The 17,290-nt window shown below is 41.0% G+C and overlaps 3 protein-coding genes across 3 annotated transcripts; 1 reads left to right on the top strand and 2 right to left on the bottom strand.

The window, feature by feature from the left end:
* The first annotated feature begins 230 nt into the window (after positions 1 to 230).
* LOC133109435 (fibronectin type III domain-containing protein 11-like) lies at positions 231 to 1,202 on the top strand. The gene has a single exon (XM_061218758.1). It carries the CDS (start codon positions 231 to 233, stop codon positions 1,200 to 1,202), a length of 972 nt encoding a protein of 323 aa, XP_061074742.1.
* Positions 1,203 to 6,120: 4,918 nt separating this feature from the next.
* si:dkey-78k11.9 (P2Y purinoceptor 1) lies at positions 6,121 to 7,630 on the bottom strand. The gene has a single exon (XM_061220627.1). The coding sequence runs from the start codon at positions 7,484 to 7,486 to the stop codon at positions 6,503 to 6,505; it is 984 nt and encodes a 327-aa protein (XP_061076611.1). The 5' UTR covers positions 7,487 to 7,630; the 3' UTR covers positions 6,121 to 6,502.
* Positions 7,631 to 11,266: 3,636 nt separating this feature from the next.
* Positions 11,267 to 17,290, bottom strand: ccn5 (cellular communication network factor 5). The gene is made up of 5 exons (XM_061218759.1): positions 17,144 to 17,290; positions 16,115 to 16,313; positions 15,371 to 15,619; positions 13,477 to 13,670; positions 11,267 to 12,593 (listed from the first exon to the last, which is right to left on the bottom strand). The coding sequence occupies exons 1-5, from the start codon at positions 17,288 to 17,290 to the stop codon at positions 12,321 to 12,323; spliced, it is 1,062 nt and encodes a 353-aa protein (XP_061074743.1). The 3' UTR covers positions 11,267 to 12,320.

Genomic DNA, 17,290 nt, shown 5'->3' on the forward strand with positions numbered 1-17,290 from the left:
GCATGCCAGCAACACAGTGGCTGGTGTACAGGAATCAATGGGTTTGTGGTTTTAAACACACTTAAAGTTACTCCATTATATTTTGCTTAGTGACTTTTGATTTCTTAACATTTTGCCTCCCTAGAGGGCAAAAGGCTGCATTTCAGAAATCACAGATTCCCCTCTCCAAATGTCCGATGAGTTGTTGGCAACTAAATAAAACCTTTTATCTGATATTTATCTGATAGAGAATGAATGAACTGAATTCAGCTGGAGTGAAGGGCCAGCACTCGGAGGAGAATTGTGATGGGCTGTGGTCCAGCTTCCAGAACTTAGTGTCCTCAACGCTGAATGACGAAGACTTCATTGGGTACCGAAAGCAGCTGGAAACCCTGAAAAGGTGTTCCTATTACATCAAGATCTCCTACAGAGACCCACTTCCATGGAACGAGAGTCCCACCTTCTCCATCCAGGATCTGATCGGCCGTGGAAAGTTCCAGCAGCTGAAGAAATTTGGCAGCAGCCAGGTGAAGATCCAGCTGTGGCTGCTGGAGGAGCTCTTAGAGCTCTTAGAGCGAGAGAAGGATGAGGCCATGGTCATGTTGGACATTAACAACGAGGCTTTTTTCACTCAGGAGCCTGATGCCATTCAAAAGAAGCTGAACACAGCCTTGTTGGACTTCAACTTCAGCCTTCCTGGGCCTCTGCACTTCACGCACCGGATCATGATAGAGTCAACCAGGACCATGGATCTGCACATCCAGCTGGACCTTGTTAGCGAAATGCCCGTAAATTTTGACCGGACTGCCTCAGTGGCGTTAACAAAGAGCGTCCGCCTTTACTGGCGCGTGGCGGGCCCTGAGCAGGGTGAGGCTGGCCTGGATTATGAGATCCGCTACAAGCTCTGCGCAGACGAAGTGCTGGACACTCTGGCATGTGAAGATCAGCAACAGCCAGGGGAGGAACCGGGAGTGTCCACCAGGGAAGTTTCCGGAGGACCTACCATTTCAGAAGACACACAGCATCTGGTTATTATCACTTGCTCCAATAGCATTAAGATCAACAGCTTGATTCCAGACAGGAGCTATGAGTTTACTGTCAAAAGAGCCAGCTCCACCTGCTGGGTATATGGCTCATGGAGCGATACCATTGTCCTCAAGACTTTACCTTGTCCTGTAGGGTCTACCAACCATAAGAACAAGAGGTGGGTTTACAACTTTTAAAATGATGATAAAATAATAATTTCATTTCATCCCTTTGCAGGACCTCGCTGTATAGTCTTATAGGGGAAGATTGAGTCCAGTTTTTAAAATGAAAAAACATCACACAATAAACCCAGAGTCTCTATGGATATGAACTTTTCCTAACTGGCTTAGATGTTATCTGAGGAGAATCCCCTATGGCTTTACATAGAAAGCAACTTTTTGCCATTGTCTGAATGATAAATACAGTACTATTAAGAGGCTCGGAGAATGTTTATTGCGAAAATAAGTGTGCAAAAAGTGTTGGTTTGGTCCATGGATGCGTTTCAAATCATGCTGGTAAGGACCATTGACTTGGTGTGCCTTGTCTGCCTGGATGATTTAACTGAGTAGTTTCTCTGGGGTTGGTTATACAAGATGATACAGCACTATGATGGAAGTCCAAAGGTTCACTCTCAGAGTGTGCTGGAGACACTTCTAAAGCTAAGGAGGCTAGCTTTAGGGGAACACCAGCTTGTACAACAGTTTGTAAAAATGCAAATATTTAAACACCATAATATTAACAATAGTCCACTGATTTGCTACAAACGCAGTTTACACACCGCAGCTGTTCTGTCGACACTCACTGAGAACATTATTAGATATAACAAATACCGTGAACAAATACTTGCAACTAAATGCATATAAGCATGCTAGTGTGGTCAAGAGGTCGTTCAGACCAAATGTCAGAATGGGGAAGAAATGTGATCTAAGTAACTTTGATCGTGGAATGATTGTTGGTGCCAGACAGGGTGGTTAGAGTATCTCAGAAACAGCTGATCTCCTGGGATTTTCACACACAACAGTCTCTAGAGTTTGCAGAGAATGGTGTGAAAAACTAAAAACATCCTGTGAGCTGCAGTTTTGTGGGCAGAAATGCATTGTTAATGAGAGAGGTCAGAGGAGAAGGGCCAGACTGCTCAAAGCTGACAGGAAGGTGACAGTAACGTCTGCCAAATGCCATTACCGTAATGTAATGTAATGTAATGTAATGTAAATGAATGTGGAAGGCCCCCTCAGTGCCATGTGCAGTTGGGTCCCTGCATGTTGCCCAACACCAGTGCTTAGACAGATTCAGCTTCCATGCTTTATACTATAATAAAAAGGGGGGAAATAGGCTTCTCTTTTAAAACTATCAGTACACATTTAGAGTAGTGAGTAATATTAGGCACACATAATAGGTTTCCCAGGAGTAAGCGTGCCAGTGATATCAATCTATATACACCACATCCTGCTAATTTTGTGAGTTTCCTGTTTAAAGCAGGAGCAGAGTCTGATTTACCTTTATGTGAAATGAAAGCACATTGTGAAGTTTTTTACTCATATCAATCAAGTCTGCTTGAAAAGTTGTTTTGAACAGCTGATATGGAAAATATTCTACTGATAACAAGTACAATAGGGATTTAAAAATTAATTTAAAAAATGTACTGTAATAGCCCTCTGTCCTGTCCTGAACTGTTCTTTCATAAGCCATAAATATTAAGTGCCTTGTATATTACACATATTTTAACATTCACATCCTTTCACAATAAGGCAGCTATGTAGGGTAATCGAGCACAATGATCCATCCTTACCAAATCTATTATGTCCTTGTACTGTACATACTTAAGGAAATAGGGTGCATAATTTACAGTGAGCACCATAATTAATTGGACAGTGACACATGTTTTGTTATTTTGGTTCTGTACTCTAGCACTTTGAGTTTGAAAGGATACAATGACAATGAGGTTGAAGGGCAGACTGTCCACTTTCATTTTTGGGTATTTTCATCCATATTGGATGAACCGTTTAGAAATGACCACCTCTAGTACATAGACCCCCTATTTTAAGGTACTTCAAGTATTAATTGAATTGGCTTCACATATGTTTTTTATTAGGCAAGTGTATTTGTGTCATTAGTGAATGCAGAAGAGAGCTGTTGATGTCTAGTCTTGATTCTAGACATTGCCTTTGGAGATTGTTGTTGGGGTCTGACAACCTGAAGATGACAGCAGTGTCAATGCAAATTAAGCTGGCTGTCATAAGGCTCAGAAATTAAAATCAATCAATCAGGAACATTGCAAAAACCCTGGGCATTATTAACAAGAAAAGAACAACTGTTTTTTTCAACTGAACACAATTATGTTAAAAGATCCAATAGACTAAGGAAGACCACTGTAGCGGATTACAGGCATTTTCTCCTACCGTGCGCTAGACCAACAGATTTCACTCATTAAAAATACACTCAAAACAACAAAGACATTCACTGTCCAATGAATTGCACATTGTAGCAATAGGAGTGGCTGCAGCATGTGCTATTTTGGGTACATGTCCAATGTTATAGTATTTTTTGTGCACTGCCAATGCGTGCCAATAATTCTGGAGCCCACTGTATATACATTGTGGCCCCCCGAGGTGCCCTCAGGGTACCACTGGGCCAACCTGACCCTCATCAAGGGCCTGCCGCTGGAGAATACCTCTGGGTCAGGTGATTGAGATGCTGGAAGGCTTTAGGACCCTGAAGGGAAATGGAGTACCAATCTAGAGGACAATAATTGTACATTTCAATTAAAATGGATGACATTTCCATCCATAAAGTGAATAAAATAAAGTAAAGACATTTGGAACCACCAGGACTCTTCCTCAGCGAGGTGACCAAGAACCCAACGGTCACTCTAACAGAGCTTCGGCAGTCCTCTGCAGAGATGATGCAAAGCTTGTAGAGACTTACCCAAGAAAACTACAAGCTGTAATTGCTGCCAAAGAGACTCATACAAAGTACTGAATTAAGGGTCTGAATACTTACAGTATATTAATGGGAGATTTCAGTTTATGATCATTTTTAATACATTTGCAAAAATGTCAACACGTTTTCAGTATTGAGTGTAGATTGATGGGCAAAATTTAAAATTTTATCCATTTTAAATAAAATCTACAACACAATAAAGTGCAAAAAGTAAAGCCACTGTATGCATGGCCAGGCATGAATGTGAGGAGGTTTGGACCAATGTGTTCAGGAATTTTCTCAGCAGCCTGCGAAGTTATCAGTTGGTTGAAAAATATTCACTGCCAGGTAGAGAAAGCCCTGTGAGCTTTTGGGAGCAAAATATGAGCTTCTATTCTCTGTATGCTACACTACAGTACCCAACTAATATTAGGCGGGAATCTTTCTTTACCTGTTAAAATTATATGGAGACTTTCCATTAGGTATAGTACAATAATCGTTTTATACCAGTGTCTTTCATATATATATATATATATATGTGTATATATATATATATATATATATATATATATATATATATATATATATATATATATACTTTGTTTTTCTTTAACAAAGATTTTGATATTTTGGATGGAATGCTCCTAATCTCCTTAATTAATTTCACTTACTGTACTGTAAGAGCACCTAGTGCAGGAAGTGTAAGCCCCCTTACAAGCGTTTGGTTACAAGCTTAGGCCACACCAATAGTGAAATTTTCATCTGGTCACTGGATGTACTGTTTGAAAGTGTTAAAAAACACTATTTACATAAACTACACTCACTGCGCACTTTATTATGTATTTATTAGTACTTATTGGTCTTCTGCTACTGTAGCCTATCCATTTAGAGGTTTGACGTGTTGTGTGTTCAGAGGTACTCTTCTGCAAACCACCCTGTCTGGCACCAATAATCATTCTGCGGTCAAAGTCACTTTTCTTCCCCATTCTGACATTTGGTCTGAAAAACAGCCGAACCTGTTGACCATGTCTGCATGCTTTTATGCATTTAGTTGCTGCCACATTATTGGCTGATTAAATATTTGCATTAACAAGCTAGTGTACAGGTCTAACTAATAAATTGCTCACTGAGTGTATATTAGATTCCATTGTTTTAGCAACAGGTGTGGTGGCAAAACAAGCTTGGGGTGTCCTCAGCTTCTATGCATTTGGTCACAAGCATGACTATTTCGGAGGACATTGAAAACAGCTTTGACTCCATTGCATTGTATTTGATGAAAACTTCAATCAATGGACCTCAGTTATAATAAACTAGATGTAATTATTGTACTTTTTTTTTTTTTTTTTTTACAATCTTCCAGACGTGCTGCAGCCAGAGGCAAGGAGAGATCCAGGAGAGGGAGAGTGAAAGGGAGGGGGAAAACAAGCACCATTTTTTCATGAGCATTTTTGCAGCACTCTTCCTCCAGGCACATTTAGTGTCTAATATGTAGTATTTTACACCTCATGAGGCACATCATATCTCCAGGACGCTCATTTTGGTGGCATTGTCTTCAAATTTGAATCAGGATTTGTCCAGTGTTGTGGCTGTGGCTCCCTTGTTTCTAAGCCGCAGTCATCTGTGTCCATAAAAAAGTCCACTCTATTCATTTGTTTCAGTAATATTTAGAGTAATTCTGACTCTCGGGATTACCTTTCAGAAGAGACCAGGAATATGCCTGTATTCAAGGGGGTTCAAGAAAAGTAACATTTTGGGTATTTCATTGGGAAAAAAATATTTTTTAAGGGGAGCGGCAGAAAGGGTTAAAACCAGCTTTAGAAATGTCATCTGTTTAGTACATCCAACCCACACTGTTCATTTGGGTGTAATCACAATCATTCAACTTCTGCCCGGTAGGCTTGGGCAGATTTGTTAAGAAATCTCACAAATCTTTGGAAGAGATTTATTATTATTATTATTATTATTATTATTATTATTATTATTATTATTTATTATTATTAAAATAATGTCAATCTGATAATTGTCTAATCCTACAAAGAACCAGTGGTATATGAATGACACTATAGCAATAGTCTGGTGTCATTCAAAAGCATGTTTTGCTTTTAAATCATACTGGCCTGCCAAGTGATGTAAATTAATGTTTCTTTTTCATCATCACTGCTACACAAAAATGCACCATCAACAGAGCTAACACAATTTACCAGATGTAATTGTTTTTAATTATGTTATGAATATATACCTTTCCAACAATTCTAACAATTTCCAATCACTTCTAAAAAAAAGGTACTTCATGCAGGCCTCCTGTCATTGGAGGTAGCTGTGCATTCTGTGGTTGCTCACAGTACATGCCAATAACAAGCATGGCTAGTGGGCTACAAGTGCTAATTCACCTTTTTCATTATTGATACTGTCCTTCAACAAAATACAAAAATATTATATCTTGCAAACATAAAACATACATACATGGGCAAACAAATCAATTTCAAGCAAATAGTCCATAAAACAATACTGCTATTTTCTACAGAAAGTGGCCGGCTTTACAAAAGGTAGGGCCTGTACAACATTAGTCATGCTTCACTTAGATCACATTCTCTCTGATAGTCATAGGGATGAAGTCAGGCTCACGGGGTTTACGTTTACGATTTCTGATCACATTGAGGCGCGGGAGGAAGTCATCACTGACCAGTAAATAAATTAGCGGGTTAATGGCACTGTTCATGCACGCCAGACCGCGGCTTACTTGATAGGCGACGTAAATGTGCTTAAATATTTCCTCACAAGTTCCGTCGTATTTCATTATCCGCGTCATGAGATTAAGGTTTCTCAAAATATGATAAGGGATGAAACAAACGGAAAACAACACAACGAGCACAACGACGAGTTTCAGGCACCGCTGCTTCAGCAACGCATCGACGTTTTCGTTCGAGGCCAGCACCACGGCAACGTGTCCGTAACACCCCAAGATGATGAGCAAAGGAACGCAAAATCCTGTGAATGTCCAGCTTGCGCTGTATGGAAGGTAATCCCTGGTTAGATGTTTTGAAGTGGTGTCATAACAGCTGTCCGTCGAATTCCTCGGGGTCTTTTCAAAAAACATGTCAGGAAGGATTTGAATGATAACCAATAGCCAGACAAGGATACTTATTGCCACGGAAAGACGAGTGTTAATTCGTCCCATAACTTTCAGAGGATGAACAATTCCAAGGTACCTGTAAATGCTAATGCAAGTGAGGAACCCGATACTGCCGTACAAGTTCAAATTGAATACAAATCTGGTGACTTTGCAAAACAAAGATCCAAAAATCCATTTGCTACTCTTCGCGTAATAAACGACCAGGAACGGCAACGTGAATACATATAACAGGTCTGCAACTCCCAGGTTTAGTACAAAAATGTTGATGTTCCCAAGTTTCATCCAGCTCCTCCACACTGACTTTAAACCAAAATAATTGGCAAGCAAACCTGTTATAAACACCAAAACGTACACCGTCGGTAAGAATATATGCGTAAAATTTTGGTTTATGTTCCCACAGGTGATGTTGGTCATTGTGATCCTCCACATGAAAGGTTGAAAGCTTGTTTGTTATAGCCGTAATCCAGGTATTACTTCTACCACGAAAAAAGTCAGTCAACAATTCACAAACTCTTCAAGAATTTAATACAGACAACGCCTAAAGTAGACGTAAGACGATCTCTGATTGATCCATGAAGCGCATGAGGTGAAAATGAAAGCAGACACGGTGTAGGCTATAAACTACGCCCACATCGACATTCGAATTCGAGTACTGGCCACTTTAGTCTACACAGTTACATGCCAAGTGTTACCCTAGTTCAACTTTTGACAGAGTACATGTGAGTCCAATAGAGACCATATGCGCTCTTTAAGAGTTGATTAAACACTGAAAAATGCACTCTGTATCTTAGGATACACATATGCAGACCCTCGTAAACACGAGGTGAACCAATGCGCAATTATGGCAATAAACATGATTCATGATTAAAATAAAGAGGAAATGTTTCACCTATTGAAAAATCATCAGCATAACATTCCATCTGCGTAAGTTGGCGCTGAACATCAGTCTGATCGACGCTAATGGCTGAAGTTCCCACATCCTGTGACTGTTTCTAAAGGTAATTACGGGAAACGGTGTGGAATTAGCAGAAACTCCGTTTCCATGGAATAAGCCGTTGGATTTACGAGATAATGTGTGTTAAAATATTCTAACCAGTTGCAAATGAAAGGATAAGGTCTCAGTTCTAAATACATATACACTCAGTGAGCACTTATTATTTATTAGACTTATTTTTAGACTTATTGGTCTTCTGCTGCTGTAGGCTATGCTCTTAACAATAATCATTTTATATCAGTGTCTTTTTAATATTTATAAATATGATAACATAATGAATGACAAATAAAAAAAGCTTTAAAATGAGCTATTATTGTGTAATAATCCGTAAGCACGTAACCACTTTGGCCACACAAGCTTGTATTCAGGCCGGAATTGGTTTATTTGCATTCATTCAGTGAAGTTTTTATCTGCTCCCTGGATGTACTGTCTGAAAGTGTTACATTTTTTATATATTTGTACAAACTGCACTCACTGAGCACTTTATTAGGTATTTATTTGACTTCTGCTGCTGTAGCCCATTCTGACATGATTAAACATTTGCATTAACAAGCTGAAGTACGGGTCTACCTAATACCTAATAAAGTGCTCAGTGCGTGTATATTAATGTCCACAAATGTTTTGTAAAATTAGATGACTAGTGATTAAAGTTATATTGCACACTTGTGCCAGCCAGCCCCAACATGGTTGGTTGGCAAATATTAAGGGGTTGTTTGGCTCAATGTTAAAATGCTATAGTTACAAAGAATGAGGCAACCAATAGAAACAATTTTCAACATTGAATTCAAATAAGAACCAGAAAGCACAAGTACTCAACAGGAGAATATAAATAATATATTGTAACAAAACAGTATTTTTAGCCAGTTCATCAATAGAAATGTAATACATATAGGCCTACTATTGTCATTTATCTTTCTTGCTTTCTCTTTTCCTCTTGTTTGTGTGTGTATGCATGTGTGCGTGTGTGTTTGTGTGTGCATGTGCAGGTGTGTGTAAACCTGTGTGGATCAGGCCCATATACAGTGGACAGGAAACAGAATGTGTGACATTAACTCATTCTGTGATGTTTGAGTAGATGTCTAAATGATAGATATGGGTAGCTTATATCAACGTTTGAGAGCACTAGCATAAACTCTCATTAAGCTATGCATGTTTGAGCAAAAAGTGTTACAATCATCTTGCCAACAATTGCCCTGCAGCTTCCGGAGGAATATCGCCATTTTTGAGATCAGTGATCACAGTGCTCCAGTTATTGATGGTGGCTTGTCCGGCCCTGTAACACTGTAGCTCTTTTTCCGCCCTGGTGCTCATCTGCTGGAATGTAGTTCTAGAAATATACCTTTTTTCTGACTTGATTTCATTTTCATTTTTGTGCATTCACTGGGGCTCAATTTCAATTTCAATATTAGCATAATGTGGTAGCTTAGCATATAGTCTTGAAACCTAAAGGAGTCAGTAGCCTCCTTCAAAGTGAAGAAATACACCTTACAGCAACTCCAAAGCTGTCCTATTTACACAAGGTATCATATGTATTTGAAATACACGTGTGGGAAGAAAATTAAAATGAGAGATGTGGTTTTCTGAGAAGGTTGACAGTTGAAACTATAACTGAACACACATGTATCTATCTCAACCTTCAGAAGATGTGAGGATCACTGCGCTCAAACAGCCGAAGATGAAAGAGGATACATGTTATATATATACAGTGGTGTGAAAAAGTGTTTGCCTCCTTCCTGATTTCTTATTTTTTTGCATGTTTGTCACACTTAAATGTTTCAGATCATCAAACAAATTTAAATATTAGTTAAAGACAACACAAGTAAACACAAAATGCAGTTTTTAAATGAAGGTTTTTATTATTAAGGGAGAAAAAAAATCCAAACCTACATGGCCCTGTGTGAAAAAGTGATTGCCCCCCCTGTTAAAACATAACTTAACTGTGGTTTATCAAACCTGAGTTCAATTTCTCTAGCCTATTCCAGGCCTGATTACTGCCACACCTGTTCTCAATCAAGAAATCACTTAAATAGGACCTGCCTGACAAAGTGAAGTAGACCAAATGATCCTCAAAAGCTAGACATCATGCCGAGATCTAAAGAAATTCAGGAACAAATGAGAAAGAAAGTAATTGAGATCTATCAGTCTGGAAAAGGTTATAAAGCCATTTCTAAAGCTTTGGGACTCCATCAAACCACAGTGAGAGCCATTATCCACAAATGGCGAAAACATGGAACAGTGGTGAACCTTCCCAGGAGTGGCCGGCCGACCAAAATTACCCCAAGAGCGCAGCGACGACTCATCCAAGAGGCCACAAAAGACCCCACAACAACATCCAAAGAACTGCAGGCCTCACTTGCCTCAGTTAAGGTCAGTGTTCATGACTCCACCATAAGAAAGAGACTGGGCTGCATGGCAGAGTTCCGAGACGAAAACCACTGCTGAGCAAAAAGAACATTAAGGCTCGTCTCAATTTTGCCAGAAAACATCTTGATGTTCCCCAAGACTTTTGGGAGAATACTCTGTGGTCTGACAAGACAAAAGTTGAACTTTTTGGAAGGTGTGTGTCCCATTACATCTGGTGTAAAAATAACACCGTATTTCAGAAAAAGAACATCATACCAACAGTAAAATATGGTGGTGGTAGTGTGATGGTCTGGGGCTGTTTTGCTGCTTCAGGACCTGGAAGACTTGCTGTGATAAATGGAACCATGAATTCTGCTGTCCACCAAAAAATCCTGAAGGAGAATGTCCTCAAGCTGAAACGAACTTGGGTTCTGCAGGAGGACAATGATCCAAAACACACCAGTAAGTCCTCTGAATGGCTGAAGAAAAACAAAATGAAGACTTTGGAGTGGCCTAGTCAAAGTCCTGACCTGAATCCTATTGAGATGCTGTGGCATGACCTTAAAAAGGCGGTTCATGCTCGAAAACCCTCCAATGTGGCTGAATTACAACAATTCTGCAAAGATGAGTGGGCCAAAATTCCTCCACAGCGCTGTAACAGACTCATTGCAAGTTATCGCAAACGCTTGATTGCAGTTGTTGCTGCTAAGGGTGGCCCAACCAGTTATTAGGTTTAGGGGGCAATCACTTTTTCACACAGGGCAATGTAGGTTTGGATTGTTTTTCTCCCTTAATAATAAAAACCTTCATTTAAAAACTGCTGTGTTTACTTGTGTTGTCTTTGACTAATATCGAAATTTGTTTGATGATCTGAAACATTTAAGTGTGACAAACACGCAAAAAAATAAGAAATCAGGAAGGAGGCAAACACTTTTTCACACCTCTCAGCGATTGACTTATTTTGGTCACCTTTTTTAACACTACTATTTCCTGTTTTTTACTGCCAGCCAGGATGTGTATCAGCTTCAGCATGAGACCATGCATGTTGAGGGCAGAAGGGGAAAAACAGATGAGTTGCTTTTTGCAGCTCATCAGGCATTTCTTATGTTGCAAATAGATATTTCATATAGAATATTTCTATGCTGTGTAAAATGTCAAAGAATTGCATTGATTATTGCCTTAACTAACTAACTACACCATGCTAAAATTAAATCGAATGAAATAATTGGCTAATTCTGACAATGAAAAAACTCTTAAGACTACTCAGGCATGAATGAAAGTTAAAAATATGATTATTTTAGTACATTGAAATTCCAAGCTCAATAGCTTTAACTGAATACTTGTACAAAACATGCATGATGTGCAAGGCTTGGCAGTCATCAGTTGCTGTGCAACTCTTATAATTGATAGTGCTTGTGAGTTAACAACACAAGTCAATCTATCTGTCCAACATGTTCAGTCACATCAAGTCCTATCTCTCAATAGGGATCTCTCACCAGGTTTATTCACTGCGTGACCCACATTTCCCCTCAGGAAGGGAATCAGTGACTAATTTTTCATCCAGCTCATTCAAGCCTTCTGTTGCATTGCATTAGATTTTTCTTTGCAAGATAATCTGAGTAGATTGTATATATATATGGTTCTGCTCTCCACGCCACAATCTATTCCTGAACTTCTTACGTGGAGCATGAACGTTTCACCTGGAGATAATGATGTGTTTCTGAGTGTGCAATATGTCATTCATTGGCCCTGGCAGTCTGACATATAGTAGGTGGTTCCTAGACCAGGGGTAGGACCCTTTGTGGAAGAAGTCTTGTGTCTGTGGAGCAGTTGTACAATTTGTAGGAAACACTCCTGTGTTTGGGGATGAGTGCTAGGGGTTTAACCCTGTTTTGATAACACCCCTTTGTTGAGGAACAAGGCCCTCTAAAAGGGCCTCATTGGGCCCCTGGTGACAACGTGGGGGCAGTTGTAGTGGCAGGCGCAGGACTCAATTGCCATAACGGGGTAGTACAGCAGGTGCCCCCGGGGACAGCGGAAGGCCACTGGGACGGTGTGGCTACGGCCAGGGCTGCAGCAGCGGCCGTCAGAGCAGTGGCCGCAGTACCTGGGCCTGTAAGCCCGCACACTCACACAGTCCCACAGCTCCAGCCTCACCGGAACCCCCACCCGGTAACTGGGCTCACACCGGCCTGGGGTCTGAAACACACAGGCAAAGCATGTATGTACATTCACACGAGTTCTGAAACATACAGGTAAAGCATGTATGTACATTCACACGAGTTCTGAAACATACAGGTAAAGCATGTATGTACATTCACACGAGTTCTGAAACATACAGGTAAAGCATGTATGTACATTCACATGAGTTCTGAAGCATACAGGCAAAGCATGTATGTACATTCACACGAGTTCTGAAACATACAGTTAAAGCATGTATGTACATTCACACGAGTTCTGAAACATACAGGTAAAGCATGTATGTACATTGACACGAGTTTTGAAACATACAGGTAAAGCATGTATGTACATTCATTCAGTTACAGTTGTCGGGTTGTGGAACAGCTTGTCACGTCATGTTAGCAGATGTTTTTTCACGTCAGACATTTCGGAAATGCCATGCAATTATGTGCCTGCATGTAAGTAGTGTATTTCAGTGAGTGTATTTCAGTGCCCGGAGGACAAACTCATTTTAAGAGCAATGAAGTTTTCTGTTCTGTTTGGTCATGAATTCATCTCGTCATAGTGAGAGATAATCTCTCAATGGCATATCAGCAAACATTGTTATATTGTTATGAAAGAAGTTATTATGTTCTTGTGTGACTTCCAAGGCCATTATAGCAAATACTGCAAGTGTAAATAACCAGCATAACTGTAACACTTCCACCGAGGGTAGAGCTAATCAGGCTCTGCCATTACACAAGTTAAATCTGAGCAGGCAGTGGGTATGGTCATTCATCCTTGTTATATTTCAAACAAGCACATATGTCAAGCATTAGCCTTACTCTTGTCACTCATCTAAAGAATCTCAGAAAGTTGCCTGGATAGGAATTTGGATGCAGAGAAAGGTGTGGTCACTCACGGTGGGAGTTCTGCGGGAGAGGGCGTGGCAGGGGCGGACCTGGCACAGACGGGTCTGTGTCTCCAAGCGACAGGCCCGGTTTCTGTTGGAAACACGGACTGAGACCCCTGGCCCACAGCTCTGAGAGCAGGCACCCCACTCCGTGCTGTGCTCTATGCAGTCCTGGTTCTGATCCATCATCTCCAGGCTATAGGCTAAGGAAAATACAATACAATAATTCATCAGAGTTTTAAGGAAATGATTTACGGTCTGGTTCAATTATCATATAGTCCCCTCCAAAAGTTTTGGAATAGCAATATCAATTAGTTTTTTGCTGAAGACAATTGAGTTTGAGGTCAAAGGATGTACATGAGATGACGAAAGAAAAAAGAGGGAAAATCAGCGGCATTGCAAAATCATTGGGGATAGCTTGTACTACAACTTGGAATGTCTTGAAAACGAAAGAACACTCTGGCACACTGAGCAACAGACATCAAACAGGTTGATCAAGGAAAAGAACAGAAGTTAATGGCAGAAACATTGTGAGAGCTGTGAAGTGTATCAGGGCAGGGGTGAAGGTATCTCAATCAACTGAAGAAGACTTAGTGAACAGCAATATAGAGGCTATACCAGAAGATGTAAACCACTCATCAGTTGTAAGGCGAGATTAAAATTTGCAAAGAAGCACAGAAATGAGCCACACAATTCTGGAACAAAGTTTTATGGACTGCTGAGACCAAGATTAACCTCTACCAAAGTAATGGAAAGGCCAAAGTGTGGAGAAAGAAGAGTTAATCTGTGATGCATGGTGTCATGGCTTGGGCTTGCATGGCTGCTTCTGGAGTGGGCTCACTAATCTTTATTGATGATGTAACTCATGATGGTAGCAGTCATCTACCAAATAGTACATTCTAAATGTACTCAGTGTATTGTAAAAGCAAATGAATTGCCTTGCCAATGCTTTTGGAGGGGATTGTACTTCCTGAAATTGAACTAACACTAAATGCAACCCTTTACAACCCTTATACCCTTTACAAAAGCTGTCATTGTCATTGCTTCTAAATATGACTGTGTGGTCTTAACAGACCCAAAATACATTTCTGGGTTATTTCTATTCCAGCAAGGAGCCATGTTGCTTGCAATAGATCCATCAGTTTATTCTCCGTAATGGCAGCAATGTATTTTGGAGGTAAAGATCTTCAGTCTAATGAAAACATAAATACACAAAACATGATTGATCTGTTTGATTAGAAGGTTTCTGACTAAGAAACTCATTAGCACCAAACAGTGTACCATAACACTGACATTCCTTGGCTGCACTTCTCTCTGAAGTTCAATAAACATCTCTGCTTCAGGAATATTCAGTTCTGTCAGTATTGACCTAACCTCGCTTCATAGCATTTCTTTGCTTTCAGGCTTTTTCCAGTTATGGGTTTATTTTTAGCTCATTGCGTGGCACATTCCCATAATACAATTAAATATATGAATGCATTTCTTTATTCCATGTATACTGTAACAGCTATAACTAATCACTGTGAAAGTAAAAGCTTGATGTAGTACACCCACAGGTGTCTCTGACGAATTTCTTCAAAACCGAAACCCTTTCCGCCCACACTGTCCGCAGGTTGCTGCAGCAGTGCTTCACCGCTTTGTAGTCACATCTGTGCATCCGGTTAATGTGATGTTGCTTGAAGCCACAGGTCTTTTTTCAAAAACAAGTGTCAAACAAGATCAACAAGCATCAAATCAGTGAGATACAGTATTTACCCTCCAAAGCGTCGGATCAGTGAGATACAGTATTTACCCTCCAAAGCGTCAGATCAGTGAGATACAGTACGTACCCGCCATAATGTCAGATCAGTAAGATACAGTATTTACCCTCCAAAGCGTCAGATCAGTGAGATACAGTACGTACCCGCCATAGCGTCATGGAGCACGGAGTTTTCAGCGTCTTTACACACCCACTCCCTGCAGCACTTCCCCGGAAGCTGAACGTGGCGGGGGTTGGGGCAGTCTGGGGTGGGCAGCTTCAGGTCATCGGCACACAGACGCGTGCAGGTCACGCCGCCTCCCTCGCACTGGCACCGCAGGGTGCAGGACGGCTGGAACACCTGCCCCTCCTGGTACGTCACCCCGTTCAGCTCACAGCCCAGCCCGCTCTGGCCTGAAACACACATCCAGCCATTTGCCTCGCGCTTCATGCATCATGGGAGTACTCTAAACTTACTTTACATTTCAGTCCTGCTTTGGCTTACATCAGAGTCTAAAAAGAGCAACGCAGTCCTTGTTTGGTTTATTTTTGTCATGTCAGTATGGACGTGATTTAATCTTTAGTGCAGTCATAACCATACTTTTAGGATTGGGCAGGGCCAGCTGGTTTTACATTACATTACATTACATTAATGGCATTTGGCAGACACTCTTCTAGAGCGACATACAGTTGATTAAACTAAGCAGGAGACAATCCTCCCCTGGAGCAATGCAGGGTTAAGGGCCTTGCTCAAGGGCCCAACAGCTGTGCAGATCTTATTGTGGCTACACCGGGGATCGAACCGCCAACCTTGCGGGTCCCAGTCATGTACCTTAACCACTACAGGCCGCCCATGGGACTTTCCTGTGGCTGGAGGAGCAGTGTGACGTGCAGGTGTGAGTTACTCACCGACGCACTCCCCGGCGCTGTGGTCACACCGCAGCCCCCGCCAGCCGTCACACACCAGCCTCTCACTGCAGGCTTCGCCCAGCTGTCCGGCACACACCCGGCAGCAGCGGCATCCGTCCAGAACCAGCGGAACACCCACAGGGCAGCGCGGCGCAGGCAGGGGGCAGGAGCACGGACCCCCGCACTGCTGGCACAGAACCTGCGGGGGGGGCAGCGTTAACATGCAGCGCCATCTTCACACACGGCCCACGGGGTTTGTTGATTCCTCTGGGATTTCTCTGAGTCACAAGTTCGCTGCATCTGTTTCCTTTCAGTTCTCATCAAGTGGGACAACTGTGTGATCAGACCACCGGTAATCATGTGCTCTGGCCCGGGGACTTGTTTTCAATTTGGAAAGATTTGTGGCAGATTAGCAGTGGTTGGTGTACCACGTAAAGCTTCAAACAGCAGTCATTATTACGCAATGGCCCACCATTCCATGCTAACTTGGTACACTGAGCAGGTGGCATTCATAGATTCTGAAGGTGTATATTTAGAAATTTTTATGAAAACTGTCAGTTGCAAAGCTCTACGCGGAGATTACAAAAACATTACCTGACATAACATTTTTTATTCATTTCAGGAAATAACCCTGGATCAAATATGTATAATTTGGCATTTACATAGACTTTTTATTTTTATTTTTTAATGAATGAATAAATGAAAAATAAATGTTTTATGTAATATGTAATATGTAACAAAAGGGTGAAATGTTTTCTGTCATGTTTAGATATTGTATCACATACAAAATCCTTGAGATCTTATTGTACACCAGTCCACAAAGTATGCATAAAGAGTCTAATTTTCCCAAACAAGAAACATACAGTAATCGGCATTTGTTGCATGAGTAAATACATTTTGTACATTCAGTAGCACAATATTGTGATATGCAATATACAAAGCTTAATTTAAGACATGCAAATAGACTAAATAGCCCGTACTAAATTGTGAGCAAAAAATCTGTGGAGAGAGAAAGCAGCCAGCCCTCACCCGTGAGAGTGTGCACAGCAGCAGAAAGCAGACGGACACACGGTCCCCCACTCTTTCCATCTGGACCAGGCTGGCCACCTGTTTCTCCTGCAGGAAGTCTGTGCTTCTATTAGCAGTGCTGTTTGAAAAACTGCCCGCTGAGTTCAT

The sequence above is a fragment of the Conger conger genome, chromosome 14 (assembly GCF_963514075.1).
Source record: "Conger conger chromosome 14, fConCon1.1, whole genome shotgun sequence".
NCBI lineage: Eukaryota > Metazoa > Chordata > Actinopteri > Anguilliformes > Congridae > Conger > Conger conger.